The sequence below is a fragment of the Pteropus medius genome, unplaced genomic scaffold (assembly GCF_902729225.1).
Source record: "Pteropus medius unplaced genomic scaffold, Ma_sr-lr_union100, whole genome shotgun sequence".
NCBI lineage: Eukaryota > Metazoa > Chordata > Mammalia > Chiroptera > Pteropodidae > Pteropus > Pteropus medius.
Window position 1 is genome coordinate 7,417,352 of NW_024340701.1, and position 14,184 is coordinate 7,431,535.

The 14,184-nt window shown below is 47.6% G+C and overlaps 1 protein-coding gene across 21 annotated transcripts in view; it reads right to left on the reverse strand.

Moving 5' to 3' along the window:
• The window catches only part of LRP8 (LDL receptor related protein 8), a 73,838-nt gene extending 68,427 nt beyond the window's left edge, over positions 1-5,411 (reverse strand). For 4 of the 21 annotated variants that reach the window (XM_039886514.1, XM_039886507.1, XM_039886496.1 and 1 more), the window contains exons 1-2: positions 5,165-5,404; positions 4,286-4,456 (exon numbers count right to left, since the gene is read on the reverse strand). In XM_039886514.1, the coding sequence (XP_039742448.1) occupies positions 4,286-4,456; positions 5,165-5,270 (277 nt within the window). In that variant the 5' untranslated portion in view covers positions 5,271-5,404. Of the gene's footprint in view, positions 1-4,285; positions 4,457-5,164 lie in introns of all 21 variants that reach the window. The other 17 variants (XM_039886549.1, XM_039886535.1, XM_039886551.1 and 14 more) reach the window with 14 other exon arrangements.
• Between the last annotated feature and the right edge of the window lie 8,773 nt (positions 5,412-14,184).

Genomic DNA, 14,184 nt, shown 5'->3' on the forward strand with positions numbered 1-14,184 from the left:
TGGAGGAGAGAAACAGTAGGAAAACAAGAGTGAGACTGAAACTACAGTTTGGTGTCACAGGCTCATAGGAAGAGGTGGGGAGGGGCTAGAGGGGGAACTGGCAACAGGAACCGGTCACAGAGTCACAGAAGGACTCTGAATGATGGAGTCACCTAGTCAGATGAGGAAACCGATGTCCAGAGAAGAGGAGCACCGTCTGTCTGAAGACTCTATCCAAAAAAAAGGATATAGAGCTGGGCCTGGTGTTGGGGGTAAGAGAATGGGGCCAAGGCCAGGCGGCACGCTGAAGGCCAGATGCAGGTTGCAGCCCCAGCTGGGAGCTGTGGCCAAGCTTTAATTATTTACAAGTCAGCTTCCCAGCAGGCCTCAGCGCTTCTGCAGCCTGGCCTTGCCCAGCTAATGAACTTTCGGGCATGGGAGAACTTGCTACAGCCACTCTTTATTAAACCCGGGATGGAGGGCGATGGGGGTTGGGAGAAGAGGGCAGCCTAAAGAAGCCAGAACATGGTAGAGGAATTTGTGCACAAAACCACTCCACCATCTATCTATCCAGCCCCCTAGCCCACCCACAAAGAAACATAGAGTTCTTCCCAGAGCAGAAAGAGAGGGGACGGTTTGATGTCATCTCAGGATGGGGAAGCAGAGGCCTGGAAGGACTTGCCCAAGCTCACCAGCTAGTGCTGGAGACAGCACAAGTTCCATAGTTGGGTGCTTGCATTTACACCCCAGCAATTTCCCTTAAAAAGTACATACCCTTGGGCTGGTTATTTAATCCCTCTGTGCCTTTGTAAAATAGGGATAATGCAGGTACTTCATAGAGTTGCCACATTGTATAGAATCTAGGAACATGAGCTGATGCACATAGAATCTCAGCACAACACCTGGAATGCAACAAGTGCTCAGTAAGTATTCACTGTTGTTGCTTTACTCTGGGAGCAAAGGGCTGGCCAGAGACCAGAACCCCAGTCTCTACACCTAGACACTAAGAAGAAACAGGAAACTGAAGCCAAGGGGCTAGCTGGCCTACGTGACCCAGGTCCACACCCCACTTCCCCTGGCTGGGCTCCCCCGGGCTTCCTTGGGCCTGGCCCTCTGGCTTCCAGCCCCTTCCTCTACTTTGAAGTCCCTTTGAGTTAGAACTGAAGCCCCATGAGCCTTTCCTTTCCCCACATCACCAGCTCTATCCATGTCTCCAGAAGGCCAAGTCCTACCAGCTGTAGATAAAGGATCAGGGTTTAGAACATCTTAGTTTGAGAGCTGGTTCCAACCCTCAGGAGCTGTGTGACTTTGGGAGAGTCATTTCACCTCTGTGAACCCCAGTTTTCTCCTCTGTAATATGGGAACTATACACCTTTTTTTTTTTTAATTTCATTTCATTTCATTTCATTTTTTGTACCACCTATCTTAAAATGATAAGCTGTAAGGTATTAGTTAATATCGTTCAAGGCCTGGTTTAGCTGTCTCTTCCTCCAGGAAGACTTCCTGGGCTTCTTCAACATACGAGTTCCCTCCCTCCAGCCTCCATCAGCTCTTGGTATTCATGGGCTGCATTCTGGCCCCTTTAGGAGCTTGAACTTATTTTGCCTCACACAGACTTCACTTACAAATTGCAACCTTCATTTTGCAGGTCAAAAAGTACAGAGGTGGGGTGGTTCAGGCTCTCTCATGGGGCAGAAGGGTTGAAATGCCAAAGAAGGGGTTCAGATATAAGGCAAGGAGGCTGCTCAGGGAGGAACCACCAACCTTGAGAAGAGGATAGTTCAAAGAAATGTAGTTTGGGCAGGAGGCCCAGAATTGGGGGAACTCCCCAGACGGGGATGGTTGGGGTGAAAAAAGATCATTTTTGAACAACTAGCTGAATACAGTCACCCAAAGCCGCCACCCCCTTTGTGGCTCCTAGGGGTTCCTTTCGAAAGACCTTGGAAGTGAGGTCACTCATCCATTCCCTTCTCTTCACCAGCCCTGTGTGAAGACTTTCTATGTGTATAACCTATGATGAACAGCTACCCTCATCTGGCAGATGAGGAAACAAGCTCATAGAGGTCAAGCCATGTGTAACTGATACTTGATACTACCAGCAAAGCCCCTACTTCCTTCCACTCCAAGCCATCTATGTCATTTGCTTTCATCTCCTTTTTGCCTGTGACTCCACCCCGTCCATTTCAGAATGAAAGCAGGAGCCCAGATTGGCCATCAGAGCTCTCCAGGTCCCATCTGGAACCACCCAGCTACCTGCTACTTCACTTCTCCGTCTTGTCCAGAGCCTCACATGGAGATGAAAAGTGACAGGCCCAACATTCAGAGTTTGACTTTCCGGCTCCTGGACCACCCTCCTGGGTCCTTTGGCACAACACTCCCCACTGCAGCAGATAGTCTCCCTGACCAAGTTCTGTCACTCTCTGCTGGGTGACCTTGGGCAAAACACTCAACTTCTCTGAGCTAGCATCCTTATCTATAAACAGAATGACAAGAAAAACTGTTCTTCACAACCTGCTGTTGTAAAGAATCAGGGAGATAAAGTGAAACCAGCCCACAAACGCAGTTTCTATGTCCCTGCCTCACCCTCAGAACTCCCACTGTAAGGGGACCACAGAAGAACAACTCCCAGTGACAAGACTCACTGTAATATTTTACCCCAGATCAGCCATGTTCATAATTTCAATAGCACTGGGAAATGGTCAGGGTTATGATTAGGCTAATAACTTTAGAGTCAGATGCTCAAATTCAAACCCCTATTTAATGCAGCTCAATAGCTGTGGGACAAATAAATCTCTCAGTGCCTCAGTTTCTTCAGTCTGTAAAATAGGACTATTCTGAAGATTAAGAGTTTATATAAGATAAGCACTTATCACAGTGCTTGGCACACAGCTAACAGTCAGCCCGTGTAAGTCCCATTATATCCAATTCCATTCCTAGAACTGGTCCTCAAAACCGGGGCAGGAATCATTAGCCCAAGTGGTCAGGTAAAGAAACTGAGGCAGAAGGAAATGATGTGCTCCAGTCACAGAGCCAACTTTAGGTTGGGTCTGAGAGAAATTAAACCCGGAGGCTACTGGCAAATCCAATTAAAAACAAAACAAACAAAAAACCTCTCAAACCTCGATGACTAAACAGACAGTGCCTGTCCAGGTGCCCCCTCTACCCCATTCCCCACCCTTGTGTGGAGCTGAGGGTCTGTCCACCTGCTGCCTTCCTCCTGTAGACCCTGTGCTCCCTGGCCAGCAGGGTGGGCCTATTCTCCAAGTGGCCCAGTGCCTACACACAGCAGGAACCCAGTAACAGAGAATGAATGACTGCCTACATCTATGTTTCTAAGTTTTGTTTTCCTGTTCTTGGAACTACACTTCTCCGTGGCAGCTGCCTGATATCTCGCTTCCGGTCCCACAGACATCTGAAACCATCCCAACCAAGAAGGAACTTCCAAAGCAATTGTGCCTGGGTGTGCAAACACCGCACTCAGAAAAGCGCATGGTCGGGGGTTCACGAGCGGCCTCGGGATCCTCAGATCCCTTTCAGGAGACAAACTCTTCATCCTGGCCCCCTCCTTCCTGATCTGCCCCATAACTCATGCCTGAGCAGAGATGGCAGAAGAGCACGGTCGGCAAACCAGGGTAGCGCAAAAAGCGCTTCACCGTGACTAGGCAGAAAGGCTGCGGGAGTCAGTGACGCGCCCTGCCTGCAGCTACTACTCCGGGGATGAGAGCGGGGGTGTGGTCTGGGCGGGGCCAGGGCAGGGCCCCTGCGTCCACGGCGCTCGAAAACTACACACCCGCCCGCCCCACCATTGGCCGCTCCGGCCACGGGGGCCTATGGGGTGGTCCTCGCCCAGCCAATCAGGGGCCCTGGGGAGCCCATTCATTCACAAAAACCAAGCAGGAAGAGGAGCAAAGCGAGGCCCCAAGCCGCGTGGAACTTTGAAACGCCCGCGCGTGCCGTGGAGCCGAGGCAGGAGTCCCGGAGGGCCAGATCGCAGGAAGCTAGACGCATGCAGGGACAGTCGCTTCCCCGTCGACAGTTTCGGCCCAGCAACCGGGTGTAGCGAGCACTCCTCCAGGGCCCCATCGCTCCAGGCTCCGCCTCCGACCCCATTAGGACACGCCTGCCGCCCGGCTGCCGGATCGCTAAGTGCCACCCAGCACCGCGGGACGTAGCGCCCGGGCGGCTTCCCGGCTGCAGTCTGCGGCCATGAGGTCCTCTCAGGTGGCCCTCAGGCTGCAGCTGCCGCCACGTGCGCGCTAAGCATGGCGCCCCCCACCGTTTCCTCCCTCCCCCGCCGGCCACTCACGGCAGTCATCCTCGTCACTGTTGTCCGAGCAGTCATCGTCCTCGTCGCATCTCCATACAGAGGGGATGCAGCGCTCATTCCGGCACCGGAACTGGTCCTCGTCACATTCCTTGACTGGCCCTGAGCGGGGGAAAGGGGGCGTGAGCCGAATCCGAGGCCACACGGAGGGTTCTATTGGGATGAAGGAAAGGAGACGATGCTGAAGCCAACGACCTCGGAGGCCTCCGGCACCCTCGATCCTGAAGGAGGGCAGGAGGGTTCCTGGGATGGCGGGCAGCTTCGTGGCACGAGGCGAGGCACATAGTTGATGTCACACGACATAGGCATAACCCCCATTCAGACACCTGCATGCACACTCAGCCCACAGTTAGAGATCCACGAAGACACGCCTCGATACACGCACTGGGCGCCGCGGGCATATCCCCCTGTCGCATGCAGCCCCTCTTTCTCCGCAGCGCGCAGGGGTCCCCGGAAACGCATTGTGAGGCGGCAAAGTCTGGCTCCGCTCACCGCCGCTGCTAAGCGCGCGTGTCAAATAAACCCCAACAGCAAGAATCACACAGCCCCCTCGAAACCATTAATGACCAATCTCCCCCGTCACCCTCCGCAAAGTTCCCGACCCGCCTGGCCCCCATTGAACCCATCCCCCAAGAGCAGGTGCCGGAGGGTAGAGCCCACAACACAGGGAGCCTCGGGGACAAGGGACAAATTAAAGGATAGCTGGTTCCAGAGAAGCCTATCCCCGCCCCATTCTCCGCCTGGCACCTCTGCCAGGCCCTGGCTGGGGGGCCCTGGCGCAACCCTTCCGCCGGCGGCCAGGCCGCGCTTTGTTGGCAGCTCCGCCCGCGCAGAGCCGGACCGGGGACTAGCCACACGCACCTTGGCCGCCGAGCAGTGGATCTGCCGCCGCCGCAGGATGCTGGAGCCGCAGCAGCAGCAGCAGCAGCGCCAGCGGCCGGAGCGCGCCCCGCTTGGGGCGGCCCATTGCGGGCCACCGGCTCCGGCCGCCGCGACCGGCGCACCCCGTGCCGCTGCTGCCGCTGCTTTTCAGCCCGCCGAGTCCTTGCCAGGGCACCGGGGCTGCCGCTGCCCCCGCCGCCGCCACCGCCGCCGCTGCCGCCCGCCCCGGCTCCTCCGCTGCATTTCAAGCAGGTTCCGTGACGCTCGGCGGCGGGGCGGGCTCAGGCTGGGCGCGCGGCCCTGGGCTGCCACCGCCCGCGCGCGCGCCCCTTCCTGCTGCCTCCTCCGCCCCACGCTCCCTCGCTGCCGCCACCTCTTCCTCCTCCCTCATGTCCTTGGTCCACTCCTCCATCAGCAGGCTCTTGGTGACCCTGCTCAGGGCCTGCCCGCGTTCTGGGCGCTGCAGACGCTGGGGTGAGCCGGGCAAAGCCCTTGCCCCCAGAGGGAGCGGATGAACCAGGGGAAGCCGCACAGGCTTCCTGGAGGAGGTGACAGGCTGATAGGAGGCTGAGGGATGCCTAGAAATGAACCGGGGCGGCAAGGAAGATGATATCCCTGTGTGCACAGGCTTACGCAGTGTGCACATGCAGCTAAGGTGGTGGGGAATAAGAGTTGGGTACCAGGATGTGTGTGATCTGGGAGAAGGTGGGGTAGCAAACTGGATCTTTGCACCCTTCGTTGGCTGTAACCTGGACAGTATATGTCAGTGTAGGTGGTTAATGCGCTCACGTACATCTGGGCATGTTACATGCTCATGTGACCATAGTCGAGGATGTGAAGCAGGTAGCTAAGGCCTGGTGCACAGACTCTATTCATTCATCTTCACTGGACACTCTCCAGGGAGTCGGGCAGAGGGCAATCAGAAGGACCCATAGGAACAATATGGTAGTCTACGCTGTGGTGAAGGGCAGGGACTGTGGGGCCCCATAGAAGAGATGTGTCATTCCTGCCCATAGGAAATGCACAGCCAGGGCCTCTTTTGCTGCTGCCACTGGCCTCTGCATGAATGAGAAGGCCCCTCCTCTGGAAGGTTGTAGCCCCATCTCACCCATGCCAGTGTGCAGGGTGCAGACAGCAGAGCCAGGATTAGATTTTAGCAGACTGCTGATAAGCGAGGCCCAATCCCAACAACTTTCTTTGGACAATGAGGTTTGAGGGCATTGGCCACTAAGAGACAGGCTCGCAGGTGCCTAAGCCCAGTGTAGGGCAACCATCTCTTCCCCTCTTGCCTCTTACTTTCATGGCAGAAGAGCAGAAGGGCCTTCAGGAGCTGTTAGTCCCAGATCTGGAAGCCACTCTGTTTAATCAGCAGCCTCTTAGGCCCTGTTACTTCCCACAAAGGGCAGCCCCTTGGCAATGGCCATGGCCACCTTGTGGAGAGCGCAGCGGGTGCTCCTGCCATTACTCCTTCTATCCTTGTTCATTCGGTCATGAAACATGCATATTCCAGCCCTGCTCTATGCCTACCTGGTCCTAGGCCTAGAGGTGCCAAGGTGAATCAGACATAGTACCAGCCCAGATGAAGTCCCTGACTGGTGGGGAGATACATTATCAACAGACAGACCACGAAATGCAGGCATGCTTTCAACAAAATCTTATGGAACACCTAGTACGTGCCAGGCATTGTCCAAGGCCTGGGGATACAGCGTAGAAATAGATGAGGTCCCTCTTTGCTCTCTTGTAGCTGACATTTTAGTTGAGAGAGACAGACAGAAAAGCAAGAAAACAAAAAAAGATAATTTCAAATTACTATAACTGCTGTGGAAAAAATAAAACAGAATAATGTGAGAGTGATGGAAGGTAACTTTAGAGAGGTGATAAGGGGAGGCCGCTCTGAGGAGGTGACATTTCATTGAATGGCAAGAAGGAGCCTGTTATAGATTGAATGTTTTTGTCCTCCCAAAATTCATATGTTAAAACCTAATTCTCAGTGTGAGGGTATTAGGAGGTGGAGCCTTTGGGAGGCAATTAGAATATGAATTATAAGAGACCCCAAAGAGATCTCTGGCCCCTTCTACAATATAAGAACACAGTGAGAAGAGGGCTGTTAATGAATCAGGAAGTGGGCTCTTGCCAGACGCCAAATCTGCAGGTGCCTTGATCTTGGACTTCCCAGCCTCCAAAACAGAGAATTAAATTTCTGTTGTTTATAAACCACCCAGCCTATGGTATTTTCTTATGGTAGCCCAAACAGACTAAGACAGAGTCCAACCACAGGAAGATCCAGTGGCAGGGCATTCTTGTTAGAGGGAACAGTAGTGCAGAGGCCTTGAGGTGGGCTGGAGCATGGTGAAGAGGAGAGGGTAGTGACCAGGTAAGGTCAGAAGGAGTCAGCAAGGCCTTGATCACATGAGGGCTTTATAGGCCACAGTAAAGAGTTTGGATTTTGTTCCAAGCTTAACTATGCCTGCTGTGACAGCAATATGGCCACTCTAACAGCAGGATATCTGGGAAAATAGAGTCTAGGATGGAGCCCTTTTTGCAAACCAGATTGACTTCCTCTGCTTAGCCCCTCCTCTTTCACTCTGTGGTCTTAGGAAATCAGTCCCCATTTGAGCCTCGGTTTCTCATCTGCAAAATGGGGGAGATAGGGGAATTTCCAAGGTTCATTCTAGTTTTAAGATAATCATGTGGATCGAAGTTCAGAGGCAATAAGGTAGATTAAGAACTTTGGGCTAGACTGCCTGGATTTAAAGTCTATTCCTTCCCTTCCTAGCTCTGCGAACTTAGGCAACTTACTTAACCTCTGTGGCTCAGTTTCTTCACCTGTAAAGTGGAAATAATGACAGTACTCACCTCACAGTGTTATTGTGAGGATTATATTAGATGAGATTATGTGTTCACAGCATATAGTAGTATATGGTAGGTGCATAATGACTGTTAGTTACATTACTATTATTCAAACATAATTCCCTGTTCACAAACCCCTGATGACTTCCCAGCACTCAAAGAATACAGATTGAGCCCAGGCATTCCTTGACCTCCCCTCCAAAAGGAGTCTTTGCTCATTCTGTCCCACATATGTCCGGTTGCCAAAATGGGCAACTCCTTGTCTCTTGACAGCTCCCTCAGCAGAGGTTCTCTGGGCTTCTCTCAGTCCCCACCCAATTTGGGACACTTCCATCTTCCCCTAGTCAGCTTGTCATCTCCCAGAGGACAGAAACCAGTTCACCTGCATTTCTGGGTCCCTGACCCTTGCCACATTTTACTAATGTTTACTCCTGCCTTCACTGAAGGTTTCTGTAGCCCCAGGACTATGTTTTATCATCCTTGTATTCAGAGGGTAAATACAAGGCTTGACATATAACATGCATTAGATAAATGATGTTTAAATGCTTAAAAAAGTTCAAAGGAAAACCATATCTAGTCATAATAGTAGCTAATACTTATTGTACACTTGCTGGTGATCAGGTACCATGTAAGTGCTTTAAAGGCTTTAATTCCTTTAATTCCTTACAACAGTCCCCTGAGACAAGTTTTATGTTTATCCCATTTTACAAATAACCAAACTGAGGAATGGGAGGTCACACTGCTAGTAAATAGCACACCCAGCAGTCGAACCCAGATGGCAGAACTGGGAATTTTTCAGAGTACATAAATTGCTTAATTCCAGTGAGGGGCAAATGGAGAAAGCCTAGCACTTGGCACACACCAGACATCAAATGGACACTGAGGTCCTAGTACAGCTTCTGTTGCCCAGGGGACTTCTTGTCCTCACTTTTCCTCTCTCCATCCTGGGCTGACTCTGAGATATGGGCCTTGCCCACTCTTTAAAAAAAAAAAACAAACCCTCAAATCCAATCCCAAGTGCAATAAATTCCCCATGAGACAGAAAAAGGTGACATTCTTCCTGCTGTTAGCATGACACCCTTCACCTTCCAAGCCTCCGTGTCCCACCTCCAGACCTACGAGAGGCCCAGCAGCCCACCCCATGCACACTCCACTCCTCTTTACCCTGCCCCCAGGAGGAAGCTTCAGGCCTCTTCCAGGCTAAGCCCTCTGCCTAGAATACTTGCACTGGCTGACTTCTAGTCACCCTTTGTGCCTCAGCTCAAATGCCTCCTCTTTTGGGAAGCCTTCCAGCCTCCTCCAAAGAGATCCTACCCACTCCTCTGGGCTCCCATAAAACTGAGCATCCTAATCTCTCTGATCACATTGGGCTGTCGTTATTGTATCCTCCTTCCGATGCAATCTCCTCAAGCCAGAAACTAGGTCATTCTAGTCCTTGCTGTGTCCCTAGTGATGACTCTTTAAAGGGAAGTGTGACCATATAAATTCTCACCAGGGCCAGGCTAAGGCCAGAGGGCCTTCTGCATATACCTCCTCCAGCCTGCTCTTGCTGGTCTCATGCTAAGTGAGGGGTACAGATGAACAAGACCCTATTACTGCCCTTGGAGATCTCTGGTCTGGGGACAAACAGTGACAGCACAGTATGATAAGAGCCTCAGAGAGGGACAGCTCTGGGGCATCAGAGTCCCAACCCCAGGTACCCAAGGCTGTGTCACATGCTCAGCCAGGGTTAGAGACTAGAAACCCTGAGCTAATCACAGCTGAGCTTCAAGGACAGCGGAGCTCTTCCTCTGTTTATTTACCTTCACTTTACAGATATCTAGCTCAAGTCCATCATGCTATACTGTGAGCCAATTGCTGATTTCTCTTCGTTGTTTCCTTCTCTCTCTCTCTCTCTCTTTCTCTCTAATTAGACAGTCATCATTCCTGTAAAAGAGGGATGAACTTTATATAGAGCCAAACTTCTGGGGTTTATTTCACTTGCTAACTGTGTGATCTGGGACAAGTTACCTGAACCTTCAGTGCCTCAAGTTCCTCATCTACAAAAGGGGGATGACAACGTTACCTAATAGTATCAATTATCTATTGCTACATAACAAAATACTCCACATTTAAAACAACAGTGAATATTTATTATCTTTTGCAGTGTCTGTGAGTCAGGAATTTGAGAGCAGCTTGGTTGGTTCATGATATTGTCTGGGCTTCAGTCTTCTGAAGGTTTAACTGGGGCTGGAAGTTCTGGCCAGCTTACTCACATGGCTGGCAAGTTCATGTTGGCTATTGGCAGGATAACTCAGTTTTTCACCACACAGAATTCGCCATAGGACAGCTTGAATGTCCTCACAATATGGCAGCCAGCTTCCCCCATAGCGACTGATTCAGGAGAGAGAAAGAGAAAGCAAGGAGGAAGTGACAATGTCTTTTATGACCTAACTGTGGAAGTTATACTCTATCAGTTCTGCAATGTCCTATTGGTTACACTGGTCAGCCGTATTCCATGTGGGAATGGACTCTACAGGAGTGTGACAGCCAGGAGGCAAAAATCATTGTGGCTGTTTTGGAGCCTGGCTGCCACACTACCTCATAGGATTAGTGAGGATGAAATAAGTTAATATGTATAAAGTGCTCAGAAGAGTTTTCTGTGCATAATACACCCTACATAATAACTGTTTGCTATTATTATTGTTGTTGTTTCTGGTACCTAGTAAGCATTGCACAGTATTTTCTACAGTTATCATGAACATTACTGCTATTAGCTGCAGAACCTCTTCATTATACAGAGGGAGACACCCAGGAACTGAAGGGATAAAGTCATGTCAGGCTTTCAGGGCAGACCAGAGGCAGAGCAGGACAAACCCAGTCTCGGTTTCTTGCCTCCCAGCCATGTGCTCTCAGGAGAGCTGGTATTGCATCTGCCTCCTTTACTGCTTTGCTGTAGAACACTGGGCTTGGGGTATTCATCCCTAATATGAGAGGGTGAACTAGGTTCATATTTCCCTCAAAATTACCTATTATTTTTTTATCTCCATTTCTACTTATCTCCTCTATTGTCATCCTAGTATTTTCCTTTAAATCCTTTCACTTAATAAACTTAGCTTCATCCTAAGCAATAATCTGCATGAAATCACAGGTTCGATATGCTAATTATATTTTTCCAAATACACATTACAATAAATGTGTGTTTATTCAAATAAACAATGCTCCTCTGTCCATCCAGATGTGTCTTGTTTCTCTCAGGGCCTCCAGCTCTGTGTCCCCCCTTTAATCTGGGGGAAAGGATGGAGGGCAGGAGCCCTGATCACTCTGCATGATGACAGGTTCCTCAAGGTGATTTGGAGGTCACCAGGCCCTGGGTGCTCACTGCCTGCGTCACAGGGCCTTCTAAGGGAGGCTCAGCAATTTTCTGTTTGCATTGTTTAGTTTAGTTTTTATTTTACATTTCCTTATCAACGTTTTACTTCACATAGTTTAAAGAATCACATAGTTCTGCAAGGCCTGTTATGGAAAACTTAAGTCATTCACTCTCCAGTTCCATTTTCTTCTCCCCAGAGGCACACTTTCAACTCTTTTAGCCAATTCTTTTGGTATTTACTCCCTTATTATTAAATAACACTCATTTCTATTTCTTGCTCTTTGGTTTTAGACACTATCTTTTGACTTCCCATCATGAAGATGAAGATTTAGCTCTCTTTTATACACACACCAGCACCTCCAAATACCTACACAGGCAAACATCTACATGCTCACTCTCCATGTGTCAGCCTCTGCCCATTCTTCCAATATGGTTATGATTATGTGACTTTAAAATGTTTTTTAATTTTTAAGTTATTTTTAATTGTGGTGAAATATTCATAACATAAAATTAACCATTTTTAAGTGTACAGTTCAATGGCATTAAGTATTCATATTGTTGCACAACTGTCACCACCTTTCACCTCCAGAACTCTTTTCATCTTGTAAAACTGAAACTCTGTACCCATTAAACAACTCCCCGTTCTTCTTTGTCTCCAGCCCCTGACAACCACATTCTCTTTTCTGTCTCTATGAATTTGGCTACTCTAGGTACCCTTTTAATGATTGGCTTACTTCACTTAGCATAATGTCCTCAATGTTTATTTATATGTGGTAGTACATGTCAGAATTTCTTTCTTCTTTAAGGATGAATAAAATTCTATTATATGTTATCCATTCATCTGTCAATGGACACTTGAGATGCTTCTATCTCTTGGCTCTTGTGAATAACACTGCTATGAACATGAATATACAAATATCTCTTCAAGTCCCTGCTTCCCATACTTTTGGTTATATACCCAGAAGTGGAATTGTCAGGTCATATGGTGATTCTATTTTTTAGTTTTTGAGAAACTGCCATACTATTTTCCATTAATAACGGCACCATTTTATATTCCCACCAATAGTGCATAAGGGTTCCAATTTCTCCACATCCTTGCCAACACTCGTTTTTGGTAGAAGCTATCCTAACTGGTGTGAGGTGGTATCTCATTGTGGTTTTGATTTGCATTTGATTTGCATTTGCATCATTTCTTGTTCTTATTGGTCATTGTATATCTTAGGAAAAATGTCTACTTAAGTCTTTTACCCATTTTTTTTAACTGAGTTGTTTGGGGGTTTCGTTGTTGTCAAGTTGTAGGAATTCTTTATATATTCTAGATAATAATCCGTTATCATATATATGATTTGCAAATATTTTCACCCATCCTATGGGTAGCCTATTCACTCTGTTGATTGTGTTCTTTGATATACAGTTTGTAATTTTCATGCAGGCCAATTTATCTTTGTTTTTTCCTTATGCTGCCTGTGCTTTGGTGTCATATCTTAAAGGGATTTTTATGTGATCAGAAATGCTATTCACAGGGTGTTGTGATTAATATTTTTTCCTGAATAACTTTGTGTTTTTCCTAGATTAATAATTGATATTTTGGGGGTTTTTTTTGCTTAGTTTTTAATGTATTCATCTCTTATTCTCAAACTCTCTCTCATTTGTGTAAATCTCTCCCCAATATAATCACCCATATTAAATATTCTACCTATTGACTAATCTGGAAGAAGTCCCTACAGATTTCTGACTGCTCTGTTCTGGCCAGGTTGCCACTCAGCTCTCATTGTGGGTTCTCCCTTCTCCATTAGCTAGAGGCTTCTCTGCACTTTTCTCCTATGAGGAATCTCTTGCTTCTTAGATTCCATGTCTTCTGCTTTTTACAGTCACTACTTTATTTGGGGGGCTATCTATATATAGCTTTCTAAAAGGAATGTTTAGAGATCTTGAATTTCTGAAATTGCCTCACATTTAATTGATAGTCTGATGAGTTACAAAATTCTAAGTTGGAACTAATTTTCCTTCTGAATTTTTAAGGCTTGCTCCATTGTCTTCTAGTTTCTGTTGAAAAGTGCAATGCCAGCTTATTTTCTAATCTTTTATAGAAACTCTGTTCTTTCTCTTAGAGTGAATCTTAGAGTAAATCTGTTTGCATTCATTGTGCTGGGCATGCAGTGGGTCCTTTCATCCTGGAAATTCATCTTCAGTTTGGAAAAAAGTTTCTAGAACTACCTTTATAATGATTTCCTCACCTCTATATTTTTCTGTTTTTTCCTTTCTGGATCTCCTTAATAATTCCAATATTGATCCTCCTGTACTGGTCTTCTGTATTTCTTGTATTTTTTTCACCTCTTTTTGTTTTCCATTCTGGAAAATTTCTTCAACTCATTACATTTTTCTTTTTTCTCTTATCATAGTTCCAATATGATGGTTTGCTGACAATTCCTTTTTTATGCCATCTTGTTCTTTTTCCTTATTTCTTTGAGAATGTTAATAACTTTTAAAAAATTGTTTCCGCTAAAGCATTTATCACCATGCGTAGTCTCTGCTTCCTCCAAATTCATTATTATCTGATTGTTGAAAAGACTAGCCACAAATTGGGAGACTATATTACAGCACAAATAATGAACAAAGCATCGCTATCCAGAATACATAAAGAACACTTACAAATCAATAAGAAGACAAACAACTCAGTTAAAAATAGCAAAATATATGAATAAGCAGAGGAAATATGAATGGAAAATAAATCTAAAGAAAAGATGCTCAATCTTATTGTAATCAGGAAAATGCAAATGAATATCATAATGATATT